Source organism: Protopterus annectens, chromosome 6.part0 (genome assembly GCF_019279795.1).
Source record: "Protopterus annectens isolate FY-2018-M chromosome 6.part0, PAN1.0, whole genome shotgun sequence".
In the NCBI taxonomy this organism is placed as follows: Eukaryota; Metazoa; Chordata; order Ceratodontiformes; family Protopteridae; genus Protopterus; species Protopterus annectens.
Window position 1 is genome coordinate 638,744,481 of NC_056737.1, and position 27,133 is coordinate 638,771,613.

At 38.8% G+C, this 27,133-nt stretch overlaps 1 protein-coding gene across 1 annotated transcript in view; it reads right to left on the bottom strand.

Annotated features, from left to right (window-relative positions):
- Positions 1-27,133, bottom strand: part of NID2 (nidogen 2) — an 891,289-nt gene that overhangs the window by 29,205 nt on the left and 834,951 nt on the right. Inside the window, exon 18 of the mRNA XM_044074330.1 lies at positions 6,297-6,454. Within this exon, the coding sequence (XP_043930265.1) occupies positions 6,297-6,454 (158 nt within the window). The remainder of the gene's footprint in view (positions 1-6,296; positions 6,455-27,133) is intronic.

Sequence of the window (27,133 nt, forward strand, 5' to 3'; positions counted from 1 at the left end):
ATTCACTTTTTTTTAGTGAAGTGAATTTGGTTATGGACATGTTTAAATTATGAGGTTATCCAGTTGCTAAGTTAAAATCAATAGCTGATGAAGTTATTCAAGGAAGAATTAACAGATTTCCACCTATTCTTCTTTCTGGTTTTGTTCCTAAAACAGAACTTGATAGCGGTTGTAATGAGTTTTACCTTCCTTATTCCCAGGAGTATGGATGACTCCAATATTAGAAAGATTATTCAAAATAATTGGAAAGTAATTTTAGGGAATCAGAAATTAGTGGGAGCAATTGGACAGAAACCTCAGTTTATATAAAAAATACTAAAAAAATTAAAGTACCTATTGGAACAGTCTAATGTAAGAACCACCATTAAAGGGGTCTATATTAGAACATCGAACATTCAAAATGTTGAGTGTTCTAATATCGAACCCTATGAATCGAAAATTTAAAACATTGAACATTCAGAATGGCAAATTTTTTCCTAGGGAAAAAAATTGCTATTCCAAAACACATACACACAACACAAGCACACCAAACAAACAGCAATCCATACACATACACCTAAACTCTTACACCTAACCCTACACTAAACTATACATACACCACTAACTATCCACTTACCTTAACCCAAACCCTAACCTTAAGGTCCGTCACTATCGCACAGTCACCTCACCCGCGCCCTAACCCTAACTCACCTAACCCACCCTAACCCTCATGTCCACAAAAATTGCACACTTACCTGAACCCGACCTGTAACTTTCCACCACAGCACTGAAAATACCAAAGCAACAGAAACAGACAACCAAATTCTTTCCCTAGGAAAAAATTTGTTTTTCTGTTTCTTCGATATTTTCAGCATTCGCTGAAAACGGGTCGATATTAGAACACTTGAAATTTTGAATGTTCGGGGCTCGAATATAGACCCCATTAAAGTTCTAGCCCTTTAGGTATTTTTCCCTGTAATATTTGTAAATTCTGTAGGTATATTAACACTACAAGTAAATATTATTTAAACCATTTGGACTATATCTTAGTTCCCCATGATAGGTTTGACTGTAAAGGTGAAGGTATTGTTTATCTAGCCTCCTGCAGTAACTGTGAAATTTTCTACACAGGGAAAACAGAAGACTTGCACATAGAATTAAGGAGCATGTTTTGGCCATTAAGAATCGAGATGATACCAATGTATTAGCAAAGTATAGTATGCATTGAGATGTTTGTAAATTTATGTTTTTAGTAGTACAGAAGGTTGATTAATCACTTTTTGTGGATCAATTTAATAATTATATAGAATATTTAAAATTGAATGGCAAGTTTCTTCAGAGCTGTTTTTGAGACAGGGATAAATGACACTTTCTGTCAAAAGTTTGTTAAACTAAGATTTTTTAACTATGATGTATTTTTCAGTATTTTATATGTATATATATATATATATATATATATATATATATATATATATATATATATATATATATATATATGTATATATATATATCAGTAGATAGTGATAGTTGGCATAGTTTAAGTGTGGTCAATTTTTAAATGCTTTTTGATAATTAATTAAGGCTTATTACTTAAGGTATGTGTTTTATTGGATGGTTTAATATGATGTCACTTCCTTTTCTGTATTTAAACTGCAAAAGTGAATTATTGTCATTTCTGAAGAAGTTGTCTATAGTAAAGAATGAAAGCGCTTAAAAACTTTTCGGTCTGTATTGTCTTTTTAGAAGAGCTTTTTTGTGACCACAGCCGTGGTGTTCAATGGATTTTGTCTTATAAGATTTGTTGTACCCTTTGATTCCTCATGTTTTTTACTCATTACTTCTCTACTTTTTCATCATTATCAAACCATGGAGGTATGCACAGGAGGTAGCTTCTGTTGGGGATGGGGACAGTTGCAATCATAGATTCTGTTACTTTTCTCACAGACCTCAGAGGTGTACAAAGAAAGTTAATATAACTTGTGTAGGGGCAGTGTACTGTGACATACCTCTCAACTGTACAGATTTTCACAGAATGTCCAGAGTTTTGCTTCAAATGTTTGTCTGGTTCTCGTAAAATTGTGGTTTTCTGGCAAACCAACAACAAATTATTAAAGAATGGAGTTGGAAAATAATGACAGATATTTGAGTTGCACACTTCATACCTTCAGAAAAATGTATATCAATGCAAACCCTGTTATTCTATCAACTTTCTAAGTTTATAAGAGCAATATTTAAACTTTGTCCCTCTTTTTTTGATCTTTATCCTCCCATTATTTCTGGCTTTGTCCAGATTGTTTACTCTAAGAGGTTGGGAGGTATGGTACTGTCTAAGAGCAACAAAGTAGAATACATTACTATAAGCATTATTTTTTTTTTTCAGTTTCCCTGCAATTACACATTAGGCACATATACAAATAACTGCCTTTGGGGAAGTAAGGGTGATGAGTGAGGAGGTATGCTATATATATGCATGACAGCAGTTATGTGAAATACAGGACTGTGGCCATTTGAACCTCTGCTTTCATTCCACTCTAACACCGGAGGAATACTTGGACAGCAACTTTTTTGGGGGGTAGAGTAGGGCAAGCAGTATTCCAAGACAGAATTTGAATAACCTCACAACAAATGTCTTGTTAGTTTATTGTGAGCTACTATTTTGTCATCTTTGAATATTAAGTCTTGGACACAACTATGTCTTCTTTGAATGAAAAAAAAAATAAGACCAACATTTTTTTCCTACTTATGATTTTTGTTCCAGCCACCATTGTATTTAAAGACTGGGAAAATGGCCTAAAATGCATTCCAGAGCATCTGTAACCCTATGGCTTCTGAGGGCCCTGGCTAATTGAGTTATTTTCTAAACAGTTACTACTGTGCTTTCTTAGTTAGGAAAGGTGTGATAAAAGGAAATAAGGAAAGCTAGAGTTGAACAGCAACACTGAATTTCTTTTCTTAATCATAATTTCTGTTCAAGCCATCACTGGATGAAAAAGTTGTGTAAAAAGAAAAAAAAAACTTTAAAATGTACTCCAGAGCATACAGAAAGTCGTGGCTTAATGAAAAAGCTAGAGAGTAAGACAAAATGTGAGAAAAAGGAAGAAAAAAGTAATGTGCATGGTGTGGGGGAAATCAGGGTAGCACTGGAGGCTGTGTGTGTGTGTGTGTGTGTGTGTGTGTGTGTGTGTGTGTGTGTGTGTGTGGGGGGGGGGTGAAATTGAAACTGTGAATATCCCTCTGTGTGACTGGCCAATATAATGTGTTAAACAGGCTTGTCATTATGTAGGGGCATTATTGGTACACTTCAGTCTGTGCATACTACTCCTAAAACTCTACAACATGAATTAAAATATTGCTTATGAGGAGTGGTAGTGACAGGGTGATACATAGACTGGAAGTATCCAGGGGGCCCCAACTTGACATTTGCTGGGGCCCCCAAAATGCTAACACTGGCCCTGGGTACTGCATCAACAGAATTATCTCCCATCACACAATTACTCTAAATACCAAAACTGTTTCCTACACTACATGTTTATTCTTAGCCAATGTTAAATGTGTTTACCTGTACTCATGTCTAATTGTCAGATCTCATAAATGCTTTGTAATTTGTTGGAACTGCTATCTTTGGGCATCTGCTGAAAATGGTCAGCAACCCAGTTGGATTTTCCCAGTAAAGAAATATCTAAACGCAGATACACCCTCCCCATATATATATATATATATATATATATATATATATATATATATATATATATATATGTGTGTGTGTGTGTGTGTGTGTGTTTATATATATATATATATATATATATATATATATATATATATATATATATGTGTGTGTGTATATGGATCTAATACTAATTCACGAATGTGCAAATCACCGAACCAGAAAACATGACGCACACTTTACCAAAATGTTCCTTTAATGAAAACGTATTACTGAAATCCAATTTACTGAAACTAAGCCAATCAGTTTAATGAGTGAGTTTTCCCTTAAATATTGCTTACATACTATCTAACGTGTACTAGCATACTACAAAACACAATGATGGATATTTGCAGGCTAGCACCTGGTGTCCTACGCCAAGTATATCAAATGGCAAAATCTCAGCGTGGAGAAGAAATATTAGTAATAGATGGCTATCTGTATCAGAGAAGAAGACAAAGATGAGAACATATTGGAATTGTACGTATAAAGTGTCCGACAAATGTAAGGGCAGAGCAATGACAATATCTGTAACATCTGGAGAAGAACTAGTGAAGTCTGTTGATCACTTTCATTCAGGTGACCCCGAAGAAGTTAAAAAATACAGGATTCGCCATGAACTGAAACAGAGAGCAGCATTTTCTAGAGGTTCACTTTGTGTAATAGTAGACGATGCTGTAGCGTCTACTTCTCTAGGTTTTGCTGCTTATCTGCCTAACAGAAGATCGCTATTACAAGTTGTTAAAAGAGTACGATCTAAGAGTAGAAATTTGAGCTCTTCTGCAACAGTCAGTTTGTATGATATTAATGTAGAAAATTTTCCATTAAAGTATCGTCTGTTCATGAAGAAAATGCTAACAGATAACACCAATCAAACAAAAATGGTTGCTTTAACTACTAAGGCAAACTTGAAGGATTTAAGTGTTGCAAAAATTTGGTTGATGAATGGGACTTACTTTGCAAGAGGTGCAGAGTGTAGACAGTTGTATACAGTTCATTTTGTGGTGAAATATGGTGCATATACTAAAAGTGTGCAGTTACCGTTTTCCTTATGAGTAAGAAGTCATATCGAGCTTATAATTACATGTGGAGATGTATATTCGAATTTTTCACTAAATGTTCACTGTCTTGTAATGCTTGTTTCATACTGTGTGACTTTGAGCTTGCAGCCATACAAAGTATTAACCGCAACGTTAATGGTGTTATATGTAAGGGATGTTTCTTCCATTTCAGAAGAAATATTTGGCGTAGGGTACAAGGTTTAGGTCTTGCATCTCTCTATAACTCAAACATTCACTTTCAACAGTGTGTGAAAGAGTTAGCAGCCTTGGCATTTGTGGACAAGAAGCATGTTTTGGAGACATTCAGTTTACTTAAAGATGAATTTCCAGTGGAAGGAAAGCCGTTGTTAAAGTATTTTACTGAATGGTATCTCTTGGGTAAGCCGAGATGTTTAATACAAGGTCATCACATTATATAAGATTTTCTCTGCTGTTTCCTGTCAGCTTTTGAAATATCGCTATTCTTAAGGTGTTGAATTTGCCAAGAACTCAAAACACCATAGAAGCATGGCACAGGAGATTGAGATGCATAGCAGCGAAACATTTATTTGATTTATGTAGTATTTAATGGCTGTAGTCAAGAACAGAATAGGATCGATGAAATTCGTCATTGTATGTCTGCTGCTTGCCTGCCTTCTGCAAAGAAGAAATCACTCATTCGTTGGCAGGAGCAGTTTTAAGTAATATTTCAGAATAAGGAAGAAAACACTCCATTGCAGTATGTAAAGGCTATTGCAAATTTGCTTAAGATATAAAGAGGAGCTAAGTTTGTTTTTGCTGTACATATTGCTTTTGTTTGGAGAATTTTGAGCTTCCTATAGTTGAATGGTATGAGTTTTCAGTTATATCATATAAGTTTAGTTTCACAGTTTGGGATCACTTGTGTGTTGCTACATGTGTCTGCCATAACATTTTTTTCAGTGATTTCATACTCTGAGAAGTGTATTTCCAGTAGTTTGATGTTTCGGTACAATGTGTATGTTGAAATCATGTTCAGTGATTTGTACATTCATAGATTAGTACTAGATCCATACATATATATACATTTTAAACTGTTTCTTTTTACTTATTTAGTTATTTAAAAAAAAAAAAAAAAAAAAGAGAAAGACACACAGAGAAGAACCTGAGGTAAAGTCACAACTGTGTAAGATTTGCACAATGAGTATGGCAAAACATTAAAAGTCAGTGGACATGCAAAGGTAATTATCTTACTTTCTACTCCATGCTTGCATTTTTTTAGTTTTTAATTTAACTCCATAAACCCAGAGAGCAAAAGTGCCTTTTTTCCAAAGGCAAATCAGGAGCACTGCCTAGTGAAGGACTTTGTCAGAGTCAAAGAGTACACAAATGGACACCAAGGGATTCAAACTCAGGTATACAGGATAAAATTCATTAGTGGGTCACAACTTCAATCCTATGCACCAAACTGTCACACATTTTCATGAACTATGTCAGTTTACTTGGAGCTTGCATAACTGTATGTGGTCTCTCTATTGTTTGATTAAGCTTTTTAGTTTTGCAGTTTGGAATTAATTTCGGTGCTGTAAACATACCTGCATCTGCCCAACAGACTTCACCAGTAAGCAGGTCGACGGTTAAGCCGTTGGGTAGGCCAAGGTCTGTATTCACCAACATCCTTCGATTTGTTCCATCTAAAGATGATACTTCGATTTTAGGTGCTTCACGATACCAATCTGTCCAGTAAAGATTTCTGAAAGAAAGCAACAATGGAAAAGGATGAAAACAGCTGCAGTATATTAGAAAGCCCTTTTTAAATATCACGGTGTGTTTTTTATGGAATCTTTCTTTATTTTCCCAATTAGTTTGAAATGCAACAGCTGGATGTCTGCCCTCCAAATGAACTCCTTATTACAAAGTTGTGAAACAGAAACAAATGACTCATCAGAGGCTAATCTGTGACTTGTCTAGACAAACTAGAGGGGAGCAAATGATAGTATCATACCACAGACCATTGTAAAAAAAAAAGATCAGGTAGACCAAGATTCCACTACTGCATTTTCAAACAGTCATTTTATTCAGTTTAAGTACAGGGCTGGTGTTAGCAATTTGGGAACCCCAAAAAACTTCAGTGTGGGGCTCTGCAGCAAGGCTATTCCCACATTAGGTATTGCTTTTACATGGTACTCTCCTGTCCTTTGACGTAAATATAGCTCTCTACTAATGCAATGTTATATATAAAAACCAGAGATGAACATTAACTTTAAATACAATGTTGTTAAATTGTAACAAACATCTGTAGTACACCAAGGCAGCCAGTCACAGTGGTTCATTCATGGCACCATTAATACTAACAAATACCAGGTTTTGCAAACCATCTAGATGTAGCAAGGTATCTAAATGCACATCATTCAGAGCCAAATCTCACATCTACTCAATCTCACAGCTTTGGCAGTCTATTTAAGCAAATATATATGAGCTGTAACCACAGCTCTCAACCTGTAAACATCAAAAATCTGGACAAAGGCCAAGAAAAGTAGGTTAACTGGCCAAAAATCAGGACACTGATTAACACAACATTTGCATACATAATTATGTAACCCCACACACTCCAGCGGAATTGTGGGATACCAACATGAAGATTGAAGTCACTAAATAATAATAAATAATGGCAGATATTTGAATTTCAGACTTCATATTCCTCAGAAATACATAATAACACAAAACCTGTTATTCTAGCAACTATCTGAGTTTACAAGACCAATATTTAAAATCTGTCCCTATTTTTGGGCCTTTGTTCCAACATTTGGATGGTGTAGTGGTGCAGCAGTAGTGTTGTCGCTTCACAGCAAGAGGGTGTCCGGTTTGATTCTTTTTTTTTTTTTTTTTTTCAAAAAACTTTTTATTGAATTTTCAGACATTGAAATAAAAATACAACAACAACAGAATTAAAATACATATTGAAAGAAAATAAAGAAATATTAGGAGATGTATATGATCACACAATTTTGTATGATAAATGTTTATATCTCAATGCAGTCTGAGAACATACAATAACTATCTACAACTTATACTAATGTTAACCTAAGAATACTTCAAAATGGATATAGATCTAAAATGAAACAGGTATATAGATATAAGGGAGACTGAGGTCTATGAATTCCACAAGGAGAGTAACCAACTATACACTATAAATAATATGTAACACCTTTTCTATAGCTTTATTAATTTGTGCCGACTTCTTGGGACTTCTCACTATCATTTTCTGCGCACTAATATATGTGCAGGCTAGAGTTTTGAAATTATTCCAATTCAATTTGGTACGGTCTAGCCAATTTTGGGTGATATAAAGTTTTATAAGTGAACATATGTATATTAGTACTTGTGAATCCAATTTGGAAAGATATATATTTGGTATGTGTAGTAATGCAGTCTCCCATGATAGGGTGGATTTATGATAAAAAACACACAACGGCCAGCAAATAATGTCCCAAAATTGTTTTATTAACGAATTCACATAGGATAAAAATATCCCTAAGCTCCAAACCGGTTTCGGTTGCCCTTCTTCAGTGGAGCATATAAATTAAAGAAAGAGAGAGAGCCAACAAAACCTATGATACTATAAATAGTATCTGTTGGTCCAATATTAACCAATCAGAGTCATACATTGTGGTCTGATTAGACCTTAAGTGCCAAAAGGTTATACAAATACATTCAAAAGTGCAAAAAATAAAAAAATAAAAAATAAAACATTATACAAATCAAGAAAAACTGCACATATTTTAGGATAAATATAAACACGACATGATGTATAAATGTCTACGTATAGGCACTCATTACTAAACAATATACCTTAAGTATATAAATAGATTAAAGATGATCATTGATACCTGGGGGGAATAATGCCCCCAGGTGTATGATCCAATATTTCTCCTTACGTGTTAAGATATTCTCCCACCCTAGTTGGTGACTTCTATCACCAACAACCCGATCTATAATGGTGAACCTGAATTTTGCCGTGGGATGCTTAGTTGTATGTTGATAGAGCGCATTAGTTAATATCTTATTTTTAATGTTACTTCTGTGTTCCCCAATCCTAATTTTTAAGGGACGGGAAGTTTTGCATACATAAAAGGCAGAGCATTGACAGGTAGCAAGATATATGACCCAACTCGTTGAGCAATTCCCAAATAACCTTAAATCATAAACCTTACTAGTATTAGCACTACTAAAAGATTTAGTTTTATTAATTTCATTGCATGACATACAATGCCCGCAAGGAAAAGTGCCAATAAACTCTTTACCCGTCATTGTTAACTGTTTGTATCTGGCACCTCCACTACCATGATGTTTATAATGTGAGAAAATTGAACCAAGAGTTTTGCCCCTTCTATAGGAAAATTGACAATGTGTCCCAAGAAATTGTCTAAGAACTTCATTGCCCATCAAAATATTCCAATTCCTATTCACAATTTCTCTGATTATCTGATAGTTTCTGCCATATGTGGTGACCAATCTAAGGACCATATCTCCTCTTTGGTTCTTCTGACGTTTCTGATATTCAAGAAGCTGGTCCCTAGTTAAATTGTCACACCCATATTTAGCAGATCTAATATCAAACTCCGAATAGCCTCTGTCAAGGAACCTCTTCACCAAATCCGTACTGGCTAGCTCATAATCCTCCTTACTGGAATTGATTCTTTTGATACGGTAGAACTGAGATTTAGGGATGTTCCGGACTGTGTGGCGGGGGTGCATACTTGAGGCATGTAGCAATGTGTTATATTCAGGACATTTCCTATATATTTTAGTGCCTAGTGTATTATCCGGCTTTCTAAACACATTGACATCTAAAAATTCAATAGTAGTCGTATTACTATTGACCGTAAATTCAATGCCCCAAATATTGCTATTCAGATACTCAACAAATTCTTTAAGATATTCCGTATCAGCCCGCCACACCATCCAACAATCATCAAGATATCTACGCCAGATATCCATTTCTACCATGTAAATGTTATGGGATGTGTCATATATAAGATATTCCTCCAAATAGGCCATAAAAAGGTCTGCATATATGGGGGCAAATGATGCCCCCATTGCAGTGCCTTGTAACTGCCAATAACATTCACCTTGGAAAAAAAATATGTTTTTATTCAAAACATGTTCACACATACAGATCAAAAGTGTATTGAATCCAGGAGGATATAAGTTAGATTTTTCAAGCCAAAACTGAAGAGCTTGTAGACCAGCCCAATGGGGGATGCTGGTGTATAATGATTTTACATCTAATGTACAGAGTAGCCAGTCAGGTTCAATCTCAGTTTCAGCTATGATTTGTAAAAATTGTGTAGTGTCCTTAATTCTAGCTCGCACATGGATCAACAATGGTTTCAGATGTTCTGTCAAAAAAGCTGAAAGTGGTTCAGTAAGTGAACCATGACCAGATACTATAGGTCGACCTGGTGGGGAGGTCAATGATTTGTGTATTTTAGGAAGTAGATATAATATCTGTTTATTTGGGTCATGGACCGTCAAATGTTTGACCGTGGTACTGGATATAATGCCATTCTCTACTGCACTACACAAGAAATCATCAATCTCTTTTTTAAAGGTAGGAGTAGGATCAATATCCATTTTCATATAGCATGTTTTGTCCGATAGCTGTCGTAGCCCTTCCTGTATGTAGTAATCCATATCCAAAACCACAACCGCCCCACCTTTGTCTGCCTTCAAAATCGCTATGTCATTATTATTAAACACCATAATAGGTCCAGATTTGGAATCAATGGATGGAATAGTTCAAGCATTTCTAAAATAGATGACACTGTATTTCATAATGTTTTGAATTTGTCTAAGGCTGAGCTTACTATGGAACAAGAATCAATACTTAATAAAGGCTTAGGGTTTGTACCTGGCTTCTTTTGTGATCAATATCAAACAGCCAATGATGTTTTGGATTTTTGCCGTAGTTTGAACTTAAAGATATTCTTTTCTGAAAATGTTGATAATATTGCTCAAAGATCTACTGAGTTCAGATTTTTAAAATCTACATTTCAACCCCCGGCCAATATACATGTTACAGCTTTTCAACAGGCTGTACTCAGGGACCTACATTTTCCACCATATGGTTTCAATATTGTGAAAGATAATGTTCATGAAACTGAAAGGCAGGCGCTGGAAGAATTGAAAAATAATAATGACAAAGCGATTTTGAAGGCAGACAAAGGTGGGGCGGTTGTGGTTTTGGATATGGATTACTACATACAGGAAGGGCTACGACAGCTATCGGACAAAACATGCTATATGAAAATGGATATTGATCCTACTCCTACCTTTAAAAAAGAGATTGATGATTTCTTGTGTAGTGCAGTAGAGAATGGCATTATATCCAGTACCACGGTCAAACATTTGACGGTCCATGACCCAAATAAACAGATATTATATCTACTTCCTAAAATACACAAATCATTGACCTCCCCACCAGGTCGACCTATAGTATCTGGTCATGGTTCACTTACTGAACCACTTTCAGCTTTTTGACAGAACATCTGAAACCATTGTTGATCCATGTGCGAGCTAGAATTAAGGACACTACACAATTTTTACAAATCATAGCTGAAACTGAGATTGAACCTGACTGGCTACTCTGTACATTAGATGTAAAATCATTATACACCAGCATCCCCCATTGGGCTGGTCTACAAGCTCTTCAGTTTTGGCTTGAAAAATCTAACTTATATCCTCCTGGATTCAATACACTTTTGATCTGTATGTGTGAACATGTTTTGAATAAAAACATATTTTTTTTTCCAAGGTGAATGTTATTGGCAGTTACAAGGCACTGCAATGGGGGCATCATTTGCCCCCATATATGCAGACCTTTTTTATGGCCTATTTGGAGGAATATCTTATATATGACACATCCCATAACATTTACATGGTAGAAATGGATATCTGGCGATATCTTGATGATTGTTGGATGGTGTGGCGGGCTGATACAGAATATCTTAAAGAATTTGTTGAGTATCTGAATAGCAATATTTGGGGCATTGAATTTACGGTCAATAGTAATACGACTACTATTGAATTTTTAGATGTCAATGTGTTTAGAAAGCCGGATAATACACTAGGCACTAAAATATATAGGAAATATCCTGAATATAACACATTGCTACATGCCTCAAGTATGCACCCCCGCCACACAGTCCGGAACATCCCTAAATCTCAGTTCTACCGTATCAAAAGAATCAATTCCAGTAAGGAGGATTATGAGCTAGCCAGTACGGATTTGGTGAAGAGGTTCCTTGACAGAGGCTATTCGGAGTTTGATATTAGATCTGCTAAATATGGGTGTGACAATTTAACTAGGGACCAGCTTCTTGAATATCAGAAATGTCAGAAGAACCAAAGAGGAGATATGGTCCTTAGATTGGTCACCACATATGGCAGAAACTATCAGATAATCATAGAAATTGTGAATAGGAATTGGAATATTTTGATGGGCAATGAAGTTCTTAGACAATTTCTTGGGACACATTGTCAATTTTCCTATAGAAGGGGCAAAACTCTTGGTTCAATTTTCTCACATTATAAACATCATGGTAGCGGAGGTGCCAGATACAAACAGTTAACAATGACGGGTAAAGAGTTGATTGGCACTTTTCCTTGCGGGCATTGTATGTCATGCAATGAAATTAATAAAACTAAATCTTTTAGTAGTGCTAATACTAGTAAGGTTTATGATTTAAGGTTATTTGGGAATTGCTCAACGAGTTGGGTCATATATCTTGCTACCTGTCAATGCTCTGCCTTTTATGTAGGCAAAACTTCCCGTCCCTTAAAAATTAGGATTGGGGAACACAGAAGTAACATTAAAAATAAGATATTAACTAATGCGCTCTATCAACATACAACTAAGCATCCCACGGCAAAATTCAGGTTCACCATTATAGATCGGGTTGTTGGTGATAGAAGTCACCAACTAGGGTGGGAGAATATCTTAACACGTAAGGAGAAATATTGGATCATACACCTGGGGGCATTATTCCCCCCAGGTATCAATGATCATCTTTAATCTATTTATATACTTAAGGTATATTGTTTAGTAATGAGTGCCTATACGTAGACATTTATACATCATGTCGTGTTTATATTTATCCTAAAATATGTGCAGTTTTTCTTGATTTGTATAATGTTTTATTTTTTATTTTTTTATTTTTTGCACTTTTGAATGTATTTGTATAACCTTTTGGCACTTAAGGTCTAATCAGACCACAATGTATGACTCTGATTGGTTAATATTGGACCAACAGATACTATTTATAGTATCATAGGTTTTGTTGGCTCTCTCTCTTTCTTTAATTTATATGCTCCACTGAAGAAGGGCAACCGAAACCGGTTTGGAGCTTAGGGATATTTTTATCCTATGTGAATTCGTTAATAAAACAATTTTGGGACATTATTTGCTGGCCGTTGTGTGTTTTTTAAGTTTGGTTGGCCGAGCAAAGCTCTACGTGAGAAGTTTGGTGTGGTTATATGGATTTATGATAACCCATTTTCTGTAAACGGACTTTTAGAGAAGTCCAAAGTTTATGTGAGTGATAACAAGACCAAAAAATATGTAGAAGATCTGCATTAGGATGAGAACAACAAGAGCATGAGGCCGATTTATTAGCATCAAATTTGTTAAGTTTAGAAGGAGTGACATATGCATTATTATTAATCATTAGTTGAGTGTAAAAGAGTTTTTTAAAGTCCGGTTTGATTCTTGGCTGGAGTGCCTTCTGTGCAGAGCCTGCATTTGTGTGGGTTTCCCCTGAGTACTCTGCTTTTCTCCCACATTACAAAGACATGCATCTGCAGTGTTTCTCCCCAGGCCTCCGCTGAAAATTGGCTTTGTTCTAAGTCAGACTTTCCTGGTAAAGAAATGTTAAATAAAAAATTATTTTTGGCTTTGTTCAGATGTCTTGCTCTGAGAAATTGAGAGATATGATAATACTTTCTCTAGAAAATGTGAATTAAAGCTACAGTGTTGAAGTTTAACAGCAGCAAACAAGTTACTCTTTAGACATGGACACTGACAAACATTAAAGTATGTCATGTCAACAGAGCAAATGACACCTGTTACACATGATCAGAAAAAAAAGGAATTGTGGCGATAAACTGTGGTAGGTATATGTTCTACTTATCATAGCACAGCCTGACTCTGTCCATTCATTAAAATTACATAAGAACTGTGACAATATTTACTATAAAACAAAATCACATCAGCATGGTGTTGGTAGCACTATCAAGTAATTTTGGGATATAATAAATTAGAAAATAATGCAAAAAAAGTAAAACACAATTACATTTTTTTTTCCAGTTTCCAGTTTCTGGGGTTGTCATTTAAAACATTAATTTCACACAGAATACATATGATACACATATAGCAGTGCCTTACATAGCATCCTGTTATCTCCCCAGTCATCTATTTAGTTAGCATGTCTAAACAGGATTTGACCCCTTCAACAACTAAAAGCATGAAAGTATTGAACTATTTCATTTCCTTAAGACAATAGAAATTTATTGTCAATCCTTCGCTTCAATGCATTTACTACTAGTCCAAAAAAGCCCAAGTACTGATCTATTGTCTTACAGGATTGCTCTCTTTATCCATTTTATCTAAGGTATTATCCAGAAAAGTATTCCTGGCATTTCATGCCTCTCTAACATATCTGTTTTTTCTGGCAAACATAGTCATTCAGTCTCGAGTAGAAATCTAATTATGCCTCCTGGCCCCCCCCCCCACCAAGCACACACACACGCACAAACACACGCACACACACACACACACACACACACACACACACACACACACACACACACACACACACACGCCTCACTGTCCTGTATCCACCAGTGCTATGATTTGTTGTATTTCACATATTGAAGAGAATGTAGAAACACTGCTCGACACAGCTAACACACAATGGTGTGAACAGCAATGGGGCAGGTACTGTATCATGTCAGATCATTGTCCACACTATTGGGTGTTAGCTGTGTCAATCTGCCAAATGAAAATAAAACTTGAGAGCAGAAATGTAAAACAAAAATGGAAAACTGTCTACAGACTTACAGAACACAACTACATTACTAGGCACAGTGCCAAACTTAGCTAAATTAATTAAAGAATGATGTGCAAAAAGTCAAAATAGAAAATAAATAATTTTACAAAACACTTATGGCAAACGTTTTAGAGCTTTATACTTGTATGCTTCCTAAATGTCTTTATTGACATACTTAAAACTTCGCTTCACTCAACTTCTTTTTCCTTCAACATGAAAATATTAGCAGTAGCAATAGCAAATATTCTTTTACAGAAAGTCTGAATCAAAGAAAATGTCCTTTGGTTGTCAGTGTTTCACCTGACTGTCATATTTATCATAAGGGACACAGTCAAAAACTAGGAAACATGAAGACACAAAAAGTTGAAAACTCCCAATCCCTCTTTGTAGAAACTGTGAGTGTACAGTAAATGACATCTTGAAACTCTGCTGCTCAAATTCCAATTAACAAATCTCAAACATCCCCTGCAATCGCAAAGTGGACACCCAACTTCGGTGGCTAGTTGGATGTCCAACAACTGCAGCTTTAACTGCAAGAGATCGAGCAGCTATGAAACCTTTAAAGAGATGAACAGGAACGCAGTCAAAGCATCATCTAAGTGGGAAATGGGGTGCATAGAGTGGGCGATGTGGGCAATCAAGCAGGCAGGCACTAGTGTCTGGGGTTGGGCTTACTGAGTGAGGGTGTAATTACAGGCTATGAAGTTCTGCATCTTATTCCCAGTGGTGCTGTTAGTAACACCACTGTAAATAGTCAAAGAGCCAACCAAAATGCTTCAGGAAAGAAAGCACTTGTCTGCAGACTATACAAGCACAAAATAATTTACAGGTAACAACATTGCACTTCTAAACTATGCAGCATACACAGTTCTACTCTACTAAACATAAACACTAGGTTCTTCAATGCATCAACTGCCACTTTCAGATATTAAGAAATCTTTACAAGGCATTGTGAGTAATCCTTTCATGTGAGGTGCTGCTTTCAACAAACCCCAATGGCAATGTAATATTACATATAGATAGCATTCAAATAAATGTCTTAGTTATGTCCTCTTACTGCCATGATGAAGTGTAGCACACAATAAGGTCAGACAAGGGCCAGACTAATACTAATATCCTGTAAAGGCAATAGTGCTGCCAAACCATTTTATTTTGTACTTAGTGCTAAACATGCCTTTCAAGTTTCAAGTGTCCCCGTTTTAACTCAAAGCTTTGTTCTGATCTTTCTAAAAGCTACATGTCCTTTTCAAAACATAGTGAATTAATATATCAAAGATAGAAGTGGTGCAGACCCTTTACGGTCAACATTTTAAAAAAAAAACAGGCTGTGGTAAATGGAGTAATGTCCAGTTAAAAAGTTCCAAAACATGCATCCGTGTGCTGCAAGTTGTGGGTGGGCTTAAGGCCATGAACAACTTTTTTCTTTTTTTAAAGCTCTCTTATAGGCAGTCATGGGTCAGGCATGGTCTCACAATGCTGATGTCAGCACGCTTGCCCATGCATGTTGATGATGTTGAGGGATATGCTGGTGATGACATCAGCATTGCCGAAAAAATTATAAATAAAGGAAAAAAAAATGTAATTTGAAGGGGCCTCTTGTGAATTTGTGGCACCCCATTATTTTAACCTCAAAACTGGGAAATTCTGAGGAATTCAGTATGGTTGAGAGCTATGGCTGTAATGTACATGGTATACAGCAAGTCTGTCTATTTGATCAAAAAACTACTTACCAATGAAGCACAGTAAGACAGGTTACACATTTTACCAACTATTTTCTTCTAAACATTCCTAAACAGCTTTAATCATCTGCACTCAACAGCCAAATGCATACACATGGCAAACAAGCAATATGACTGCACGCCTTAATCTAAAATCTTAGTCATACTTGTTCAGAATAAACATATCACCTTATACAATATGCTGATGAAGTGCAATTACAGTGCTTGCATATAAAAACAAAGTATAATATTAGCCACAAAGCATTCACGGACTTACTCTTGTTTTAGGTAGTTTCTCGTACCCTGTTTTGGTTATATGTATACTTTTTTTATAAGTTATGCTTGAGTGACTACATCACTGCAGTTGTATTTTGCTGAAGTTTCTGTTTAGAACCCTCGGATTGTTCTTTTCACATCCTTACTGTCCTATCATACTCTAATAAGCCTTTCAGTACAGGATCAGGTTCTCTGAAAACGTTCCTTCTTAGCTTAGTAGACACACAGCTTTGCATTAATTGGGCTTTGACTTCATTATCATTCCCTGTAAAATTACAGTTCATAGCCAGTGCTCTCAGCCTGGTCTAGCAGATGGCAAGATGGTGCATGTTTTAATGGTATCCTGCACTAGTCTGCTTAACTTGCAAACTTCAATCAGTATATTTTCCTTTGGATAAAAATAATTGTATTTTCCTTTGGCTAAAAACATTTGTATAGCTTTGCTTGAACATTAGCAACTTTATCATTTGCAGCTGCCAAGGTACCATGTATGGAGTCCTAGTGACTAATAAAAAAAAGCAGATGCAAAGGAAAACATCAATAGAATAAAGCAGACAACTCAAATATCTGATTTACACAGGAAATTCAAGTTCCCTACACCCCCATGACTTTTATGTGAATTCTTCTTCTTCTGGCTTTTCCCAGTTAGGGGTCGCCACAGTGGATCATCTGTCTGCTCATGATTGGCAGTGGAGTTTTATGGTGTCGAGTTGCCAGCCTGGCACCCAACCTTCCACAGAAGACACACACACATGCACGCACTCACACCTAGGGCCAGTTTAGAGTGTCCAATCCACCTAATGCATGTCTTTGGGAGGAAACCAGAGCACCCGGAGGAAACCCACGTGACAACAGGGAGGACATGCAGACTCTGCACAGAAGGCCCCCCAGCCAAGAATCGAACTGAAGAACCTCTTGATGTGAGTCGGCAATGCTAACCGCTGCACCGCCATGGCCACCCATGACTCTTATGTGAATGAACTCAAAAATTGGAAAACTTGGACATAAGGGAAAATATTTTGTTACCCTGAAAGTTAAGTAATGTTGAAAACAGAATTGTTGTAATATGCAACTACAACTGATATTTATAGTCAGCATGTGCAGTATACAGCACACAGCTGGGCACAGACCAGCCATGCATAGGAATGTTTCAGTTCATAATACCCACTAGCACTAGTTAGCAATGAGGAAAGCAGCACAGGAATAGATATATGCAAATTACTACATACTGGCAAACAAATGAAAGAGTGTAGTCTGATGAGTGCAAAATAAGATATAAATGAGTGGTTTATAAATGTAGGAAGAAGTAGGTGAACAACAAGATGCAGATTACTTTAAGGGCAAAGAGCATGTGGGAATTTGCAGATACAGCAAACAAACCAGTGCTAATAAAGCAACATTCATTGTTTGTTAATGCTGCTATTTGTTACTATGTTGCATGAAGCAGCAGCATGTGGCATGTGGCATGAATGGACATGGTATAGACAGCACACCTTCTACTACTAGCTAATTGATCAGCAGATGACAGACCACTTTTAAGTAGACAGAGATATTATGGGTGCATTGACTGAAATGTTTTGCCCAAGAGCAGGTTCTGGAGGAATCACTATACTTCCAGTACTAGTGGACAATAACGTATAGTGGTGAACCTGGGAATATTGAGGCAATGTTACAATTGCCTCATGTACACAGACAACCCTCTCCTCCTCCCACAAAACACAAATACATGCGAGAGATGCAACTATACGGCCAAACTGGAGGCTGAGCTCTCTCAACATAGGACTGGCAAGACCAGTCAGGAGGAGAAGGTTACCACACACACTATAGACCCAGTCTCACATAGTACCATTACAACCTCAAATCATACACATAAGCACACAAAGACATACTCGGAGGCTCTGATCAAAAATCTACCAAAACAGCAGAGGCCACCAAAGCAGACACCCAAACAACCACCACCTCAGAACACAACACCTGCAACACATAGACCTCACAGTCAGAGTGTCAAACAGTCACAGCCCTTAAGGCCAAACACAATGCCAGACACACTAGTCATTGGTGACTCCATAGTCAGACACACTGACGTCCGCTCACCAGACTGAGTAAGGAGAAGGTCACAGTAAGCTGCCTGTCGGGCGCTAGAATCCGCCACATAACGCAAGCACTCAGGTCTCTCAACAGCAGGTACAAATATGACTCAGTCATTGTCCACGCTGGTGTAAACGACCTGAGACGCACCTCCTTGGACTACATGAAAAGAGACATTGAGGAGCTCTCTGATTATGTAGCCCAGGCAGGTATGACCCTGACCTTGAGCAGTATCCTACCTTCACCAAGAATGATGCCACAATACAGAGATAAGATGATCAGCTTTAACAATTGGCTTAAACACTGGTGTCATTCAAAGGGGATCCAGTATCTGTCTGCCTGGGATGACATGCTGGACAAGCCACGCTGCTTCAAGGGACGGCTTGCACCTGTCACCCTGGGATTCCGGATATTGGCAAAGGCTCTTGCCACCCCATAGTGCCTTTTTAGGCAAGGCTCAAATTCTAAACCTACCACCCTAGAACACAAAAAGGAAAAAACTAAGGGTAATGCTGCTCAATGCCAGAAGTCTAAATCTCAAAATGCACGCACTCGAGGCCCTTCTCAGTATGGAGAACATCGATGTCTGTGCTGTGACAGAAACCTGGTTCAAGGCTCCTGAGAGCACCCCAGCGCTATCAGGTTTTACCTCATATCATGCGTTCCGGCCCCAAAATCCGGACAATACCAAGAAAGGAGGGGGGGGTATCCATATTCATCAAGGACACCCACACCTCAAGACTGGTGGCAACGCACGATGCATCGGAGACCATCCAGGTGCAATTAACCCTAGGCAAGACTGCTCTGCAAATTGTAGCATGTTATAGGCCACCCTCACAAACTCAGGAACCTCACATGGCCTTCCTGAAAACACTAGAGGGGATAAATGTATCACCAAGCACCATCATACTAGGTGACTTCAATTACCCTAATATAGACTGGGAACACTACTCAAGCCCAAACACCCTAGCCCAAAAGTTCCTGGAATTCATAAACTCAAATGCCATGGAACAACTAGTCACCATCCCCACAAGAGGAGATAACATACTTGATCTCATCATCACGAACATGGGAGCACAATGTTCAACACCGGAGGTATACCCCTCACTGGTGAGATCAGATCACAAACTAATCTCGCTGGAGGTCCTCATCCCACCCCACCTGAAATAAAAAGACCACAGTAAAGAACTTCTCAAAAGCCGACTTCACACTTCTAAAGACTAGTGTGTTCCCCGTTATTGGCCGTGAGCCGGCGGAAAACAGTACTCTAGCCGCTGAATCACTTACAAATGCCTTCTACCAGCACCTGCAGGACTGCATGGATAAGGCAATCCCAAGCAAAACAAAGACTCTTTGTACCAAAGGCAAGCGTCCAGTCTGGTGGACCCCAGCCATAAACAAACTCTACAACAAAAGGAGGAAGCTACTACAAGATAGAGCAAAATCCTTAAAAGGTAAGACACCCTTGATCACTATAAGTAAAAACTAAGAGCTCTCATAAAATCATCCAAAGCAAATTTCGAGAGAAAAATAGCTAAAGACTCAAAAGACAATCATAAGGCCTTCTTTAGCTATGTTAGAAACCTAGGAGGAAACTCCCAGATATGCTCAGAACTAGTTCAAAATGATGTGAAGATTACTGATCCTACAGACATTGCCAACATACTGGCTGACAAGTTCAGTGCAAACTTCTCCCCCCCCCCAAAAGGAGAGATATCTATACCAAACGATTGCAGCCCCCCAAACATCTCCAGCGCCCAAGTGAGAACTGCTCTCTCCAAAGCAAAAAACACAGCATCCATGGGACCTGATGGTGTCCCCGGCTGTGTGCTCCACGAACTCAATGAGGAATTAAATCCACAGCTAGGACAGCTGTTTAATCAAAGTCTTACCTCTGGATACACCCAGGAGTGGCGCACTGCAACTGTGGTCCCACTTCACAAAGGCGGTGCCTCCACCGACCCTGGAAATTACCGCCCATTAGCTTGACAAGCCTTATCTGCAAAGCCATGGAGAGGATCATAATGGACCTCATAAATAAAGACATAGGGAATTTGCAGACTTTGGATCCAACCCAGTTTGGCTTTGTCAAAGGCAGATCATGCCTTTTAAACTTGGTTGACTTTTTGAAACAGTCACCAAAGCCATTGATGAGGAAAGGCAGTCCATACAGCCTACCTCGATCTGGCTAAGGCCTTCGATACAATACCCCACTCGGGTATCATTGAAAAACTCATCAGCTTAAATGTTAACCCATATATCACAAGATGGGTTGCAAACTGGCTGAGTGACAGAACCCACAGGGTCAGAGTTGCTGGCGCCATGTCAGACTCAAAGCCTGTCACAAGTGGTGTCCCACAGGGCTCAGTCCTGGGCCCACTCTTGTCTGGCATCTACTTTTCCAGTACAAGCAAACACAGGAGGGTTATGGCTGACAAAGTTTGCAGATGACTGCAAACTGGGCCATAGTAGAAAACACATCTGACACAGATATCCTTCAGAAGGGTCTTACAGAAACGGATAACTGGTGCCAGAGCCACGGCCTAAAGTTAAATGCCAAAAAATGCATAGTCATACCCTTCGGGAAAAACAAGGTTACCCCTAGCTACCAAATAGGTGGCAATCCACTGTGCACAGAAGAAGTTATCAGGGACCTGGGGACCCAGGTTGATAGTAGTCTGTCATTCGACACCCATGTAGCTAAAGTAGTTAGGAAGACCTTCTACATTGCCCACCTTATCATGAAGGGATTCTCATCTAGATCAAGGGAGGTCATAGTCTCCCTTTACTCATCACTCATCAGACCAATGATTGAGTACAATGCCCCATTCGGAATGTATCTGACCCGACACTTGCAGCAGCTGGAGAGGCCACAAAAGTTCCTCACCAAAAGGATAAAGGGTCTCAAAAATCTGTCCTATGCTGCCCGACTGAAAGAACTCCAGCTCTATTCAGTCACTTACCGCTTGCTCAGAGGTGACCTTTGCCTAACATACAAGGCCATGTCAAACCCAGATTTGATGAATATGCTTCACTTCAAAAATCTAGATCCATCAGAGCCACAAGGGCGGGAGACTTAAACCTCGACACGGCTATTAATAGGACGTGCTGGAGGGATAGATTCATCACCCAAAGACTCCCTATGCTGTGGAACAAAATCCCGGTACATGTGAGGCAGAGCACCTCGCTGGCCTTGTTCAAGAGAAATCTTGACCAATGGATGGGAGATCGCAGATATACCCCAGGGATTACCTCAGTGTCACTGCTCGACAGAGGCACAGCAAAATAAGGGGTATAGTTCCCCATACTAAAGGGGTGGCGTAAGCCACAAAACGATGGGCTAGGCTTGTAAATGCCCTCGGGCAGATAGCCTAGTATGAACCTATGAACCTATGATATATAGTGCTTACAATACTAGCTACAGGAACCTTCCAGAAGCAAACAGGGGATGCACTGGCCATATCACTGTTGTCCACCTGCAAAATATTCAATACATTCCTCAGTAGACTGCTTCCACATACACATGAACATATCTGTTTCTTCAACAAACCAGATGAGACAGCCACCACCACGAATGGCTTCTGTGACATTGTCTGCTGCCCCTACGTACTGTGTGTTATATACTGCAGACATGTGACAATAAAGGCAACTGCTGGTATCTTTGGGTTTCATTATGCCAGCAGGAAGGACTGCTGTTCTATCACGTACTAGGCAGTGTGCAATGTACATGATTTTATAACCAGTGCATGTGTACAGCATCCTGCCAGTACTCATGATACCGTCATCTGGCATACAAGTCATCCGTACTACTGCTTTCTGTGTGTTGTGGTTCCACAGTGCTACCTAGTTGGTAAGTACAGGTACTGTGCTAATCAGACATAAACAATGTGTAGAAATATCCCCCTTTTGCATATGTTGCCACTGTGTTTCAGGTCATTTCAAGTGATGAATGAAACACTGGTTGAAGACACCTTTACATAACCCTCACAGGATGGTTGAACTGCAGTATAACATAACCTGAGCACAAACCACAAACATCATAGCATGTGTGGTCAGCCTGCTAAAGGCCCAGTTCCAATACTCAGAAATGTCTATCGGGTTTCACTGTAGTACACTGAGATGCAACTTGCAAGATGTTTAAATAATGGACATGCTGCATAAGCTGATTTTGAGGGAGCATTCAGACTAGCCATTCATCCCAGGAGTATCTAAATCTGCTACAGCAGTCCCAGTCTCAGCCAACTCACCAACCTCATTCAGTGATGGCAGTGAGGCCAAGAGACAGCTGTACCCCAGCCACCCCCTGACAGAGATGGGCAATGGTTACAGTACATGGTAAGCCCATGATGAGCACAAAGTGAACAATGTCCTGTTACACAGAACCAATACAAAGGACATAGTGTTAATTAACAGCTACATTGGGCAGTACATGATCAAACCTCACTGTGCATCACACCTCTCCACATGCACCATACAGGAGGGAAGGTGGAGTGGGTCACAGCTGTTACCCCATGAAAAGGTGCCAAAGGGCCATGTCACCAGAGCTGGTGATGGGTGTCTTCTGCCAAAAGGTGCCTCTGCCAAGGACAGTGCTCTCTACTGATGGGGAGGAATGATAATATGAAATCATAATTGTGGAGATGCCACTATGTGAATATGATCTAGGGTGACTTTTCCAGCTTGATGTGGCAAGGTTAGAGGCCCTCTGTAACAGGGATGTTACAGCACTGCAAGAATGAGACTTGTTCAAAGTCTGCTGCTGAGGTGCCCTATGTCTGGAAGATGGCAGGTGTCTCTGCCCATGATGTGGTGTGACTTGAATGAATTACTCTAGCCTTGCAGGAGCAGACCTTGTACTCTATGATGGCCTCCCAACATGACCCCCCCCCCCATGTATGTTCCCACCCCTGACAGCAGACAATACTGCTGGAGAGGGCAGTGGTGGTGACACTTACTGTCCTCCACACACATAGGTGGATATGGCAGCAACATGTATCTGCTCCTTTACAATAAGGTTTTGGAGAAAGAGGGAGCTATTTTACATGCTTTTTTGTAACAAGATTTGAAGCTATCAATATGCCATCTTGTCAGAGTCAGTTTAGAGTCTTTCTTGTCCTATTTGCTTTGTTTATTGTCTTTTCTGAATTGTTTAGTTCTATGCAAGTAAAACCTAAATTGTCTTTGGAAGTCTAGACATTGCAAGTGATATCTACATTATTTAGAATCATTTAGAAAAAATGGAAGACTAATGGACTGATTTAAATTTGTTTTGGTAGCCACCTTTGGTATAAGCATTGAATTAATGGGAAGTGTTACCCTATAATTATGTACAGAGCATGAAGTTCAAATATTCATCTGATGACTTAAATGCCATCAAAAATAGGAATCCCCAAAATAAAAAGTTCCGATTAGGATGTTGGTTTAAACACAGGCAAGGCTTCTGTAAGACAGATATTCCTAAAACAGACCTTGCATGCTTTAAATGTGACCAAAACCTTCTAAGGAAGCCCTGTTGAAAGCTGAGTGAGGTACAAAATGCATTTTGATTGATAAAAAGCTAAGCCCTGCATCAAATATTTGAGAGAAGTAATCTAGAACGACTGACAAAGGAGCCAAAAGGGTCAAGGCCACTGGAGGTTGCATATACTGCATGTCTATAACACTTCGCTTTATAAGTTTTCTTTGCTTATGATCTTTGGACAGTGGTAAGGATTTGGACAACATTTAGATGATACACAGTATCCCCATGAGTGGAAGTGGAGAGCCCAAGCTATTAGGTTGATAGACTGAAGCTCCAGGTGAAGCTTGCTGGATGGGTGAGTGAGTGGGGTTCTGAAGGGTCTCAAATGTAAAAGCTTCTCCAGGAGATTACATCACAGGGGGAGCCATGCCTTTTGAGGCCAAAAAGGGAGCTGTTGAAATGACCTAGGACCTGTAAGCTTTGGCTTTACGTATGAACTTTGGGACTGATGGTGGAGGGGGAAAGGTAAAAGTGGTCCCAGGATCTATGTCTAGACTAGAACATCCCGGAGCTGCTGACTCAGAATGTGGCTGAAGAAAATAATTTGTTGTACTTGGAAATGGGTGGGGATGCACAAAGAACACAGCAAGGCTTCTCCCAGCATCAGAAGATTCTCCATGTCACTCACACTCTTGAGAACCCCTCCTGCTGCCTCACAAGGCAGCATGTAAGCCTGTCTCCCACAGAACTGGCTAGAGTCAGAATACTGGTACCTATCAGAAAGCAGTTGGACAACATGTCCCATTCCCAAACTTGCATTCCTGCAGAAGCAGTTTCCTTCCTGCTTGTATATGTATCAGACCATGCTCATTTTGTCCACATGAATGGCAAGAACACTATGAGGGAAAGAGTCTCGGAGTGACTGCAAGGATAAAAGTATCATTCTCATCTCCAGTGAATTTATGTGCAGTTTGGCATTGTTTTGTGCCCATACCGCTTGGGCTGTCCTGACCTGACAATGACCTCACCCAAAGCCAAATCATCCATGGTGATGGCCACTTTGAGAATATGTAGAAGAATGGCTGCCCTGAGAAAGATTAGGTGTGTGCATCCTGAGACTTGCAAGATTGAGAAATCCTAACATGGAAGGATAGACACTGTTCTCTAGATAGACAGAATTTTTTGGTACTTACGTATTATCGCAACCAGATTTGTAACGTGTCATAATTCTTTATGTTATTATGGAATGACTTTATCTGTTCTGTTGTACAGACTGCAATCCTCGGTGATTTATGGAGAATACATTTTATGTACTTTTGCCCACCTCATTGTCTTAACATCGGAATGGAGGCCCGCAACACCCAACACATGTCAGATCATCGTATAGCATGAGGAATTTCCCTTTTCAATGAGAGTACTTTGACAGGGATGCAAACAAGCCATGCAGATGAATAATTGCCTAAACACACCATCACCCCTCGGGCAAGGTTATGAAAAGTGTGTAAACTTACGAGAATACAGGGTGTACTGAAACAAAATGGCAGTAAAAAGTGAAAAAAGCTGTTTCCTCTGCCACAACAACATGTTTTAATGACCTAATAATGTCTGTAAATGTACGTGGCATAAATAAGAACCACAGATGCAGCACTCTGCCTACTTCAAAGAACATGATGTAATTCACCGTTTTCACAGTAAGAAAAAAGAGTGATTAACATATGCATTGGGCAAATGACACACCCATCTTCACATGACAATTTTACAACATTAGTAACCTACAAAAGTCCGCGGTGGTACAGCGGTAGCATTGTTGCCTCACAGCAAGAGGCTCTGTTCAATTCTCGGCTGGAGTGCCTTCTGTGTGGAGTCTACATGTCCTCCCTGTGGTCGAGTGGCCTCCGAAAGACATGCGTGAATGGGCGTGCCTTTGCTGAAGGTTGGGTGTCGGGCTGGCAACTCGGCACCATAAAAATGTACTGCCAATCATAAGCAGACCGGAGTTCTGCTGTGGCGACCCCTCAGCGGGAAAAGACAAACAAGTAACCTACAAAGAAAATCACCACACACACACACTTGCTAAGACACTTTGACAATATTTTTCAGCAGCAGAAATTATCATAAACCAGCCACACTTGCTCTTACAAATCTGGTTACAATAATACGTAAATACCGAATTTTCTCTCATGAGATAAACTGATCATACAGTTAACTGTACCCAGATTGCACATTTTTAGTGTCAAGGTCTAAGAGGTTTTCAACTGTGACTTTGCAGTGTTCACTGTAATGCTTAGGTACAGAAACACGATCAGTAAAGAATCCCTTGTTTTCAGCATAAGCTTTAACATTGCTGCAATCAGGAGCAATTCATCTAGGTAGGAAAAGACTTTTGTTTCCTATAGCCTGTGGGGTGCTACCACACATTTGGTGAACAGCCTGGAGGCTGTGGTGTGGAGAGACCAAATGGAAGAGATCTTAACTGTTAATGAATGATTCCTACCCAAAGGTATTGAAGCATCCTCAACTCAAAATTAATCAACAAAAAAAAATCAACATTTTGATGCTTTGAAAGTCCAGGGAATGTATCCAATACTCCTTAGTTAGGCAATGGAGTATAATTTGTACAGAGACCATCTGGAATGGGACCCTGGGGAATGAACAGATTCAGGCTGCTTAAATATAACATTGATCTAAGTTTTTTTTTGATACCTAAAAATAAATCTTAAATACTTTCTGGATCCTTTCTTATCTGATGGAATCTCTTGAATGGCAGTCATTTTTAGAAG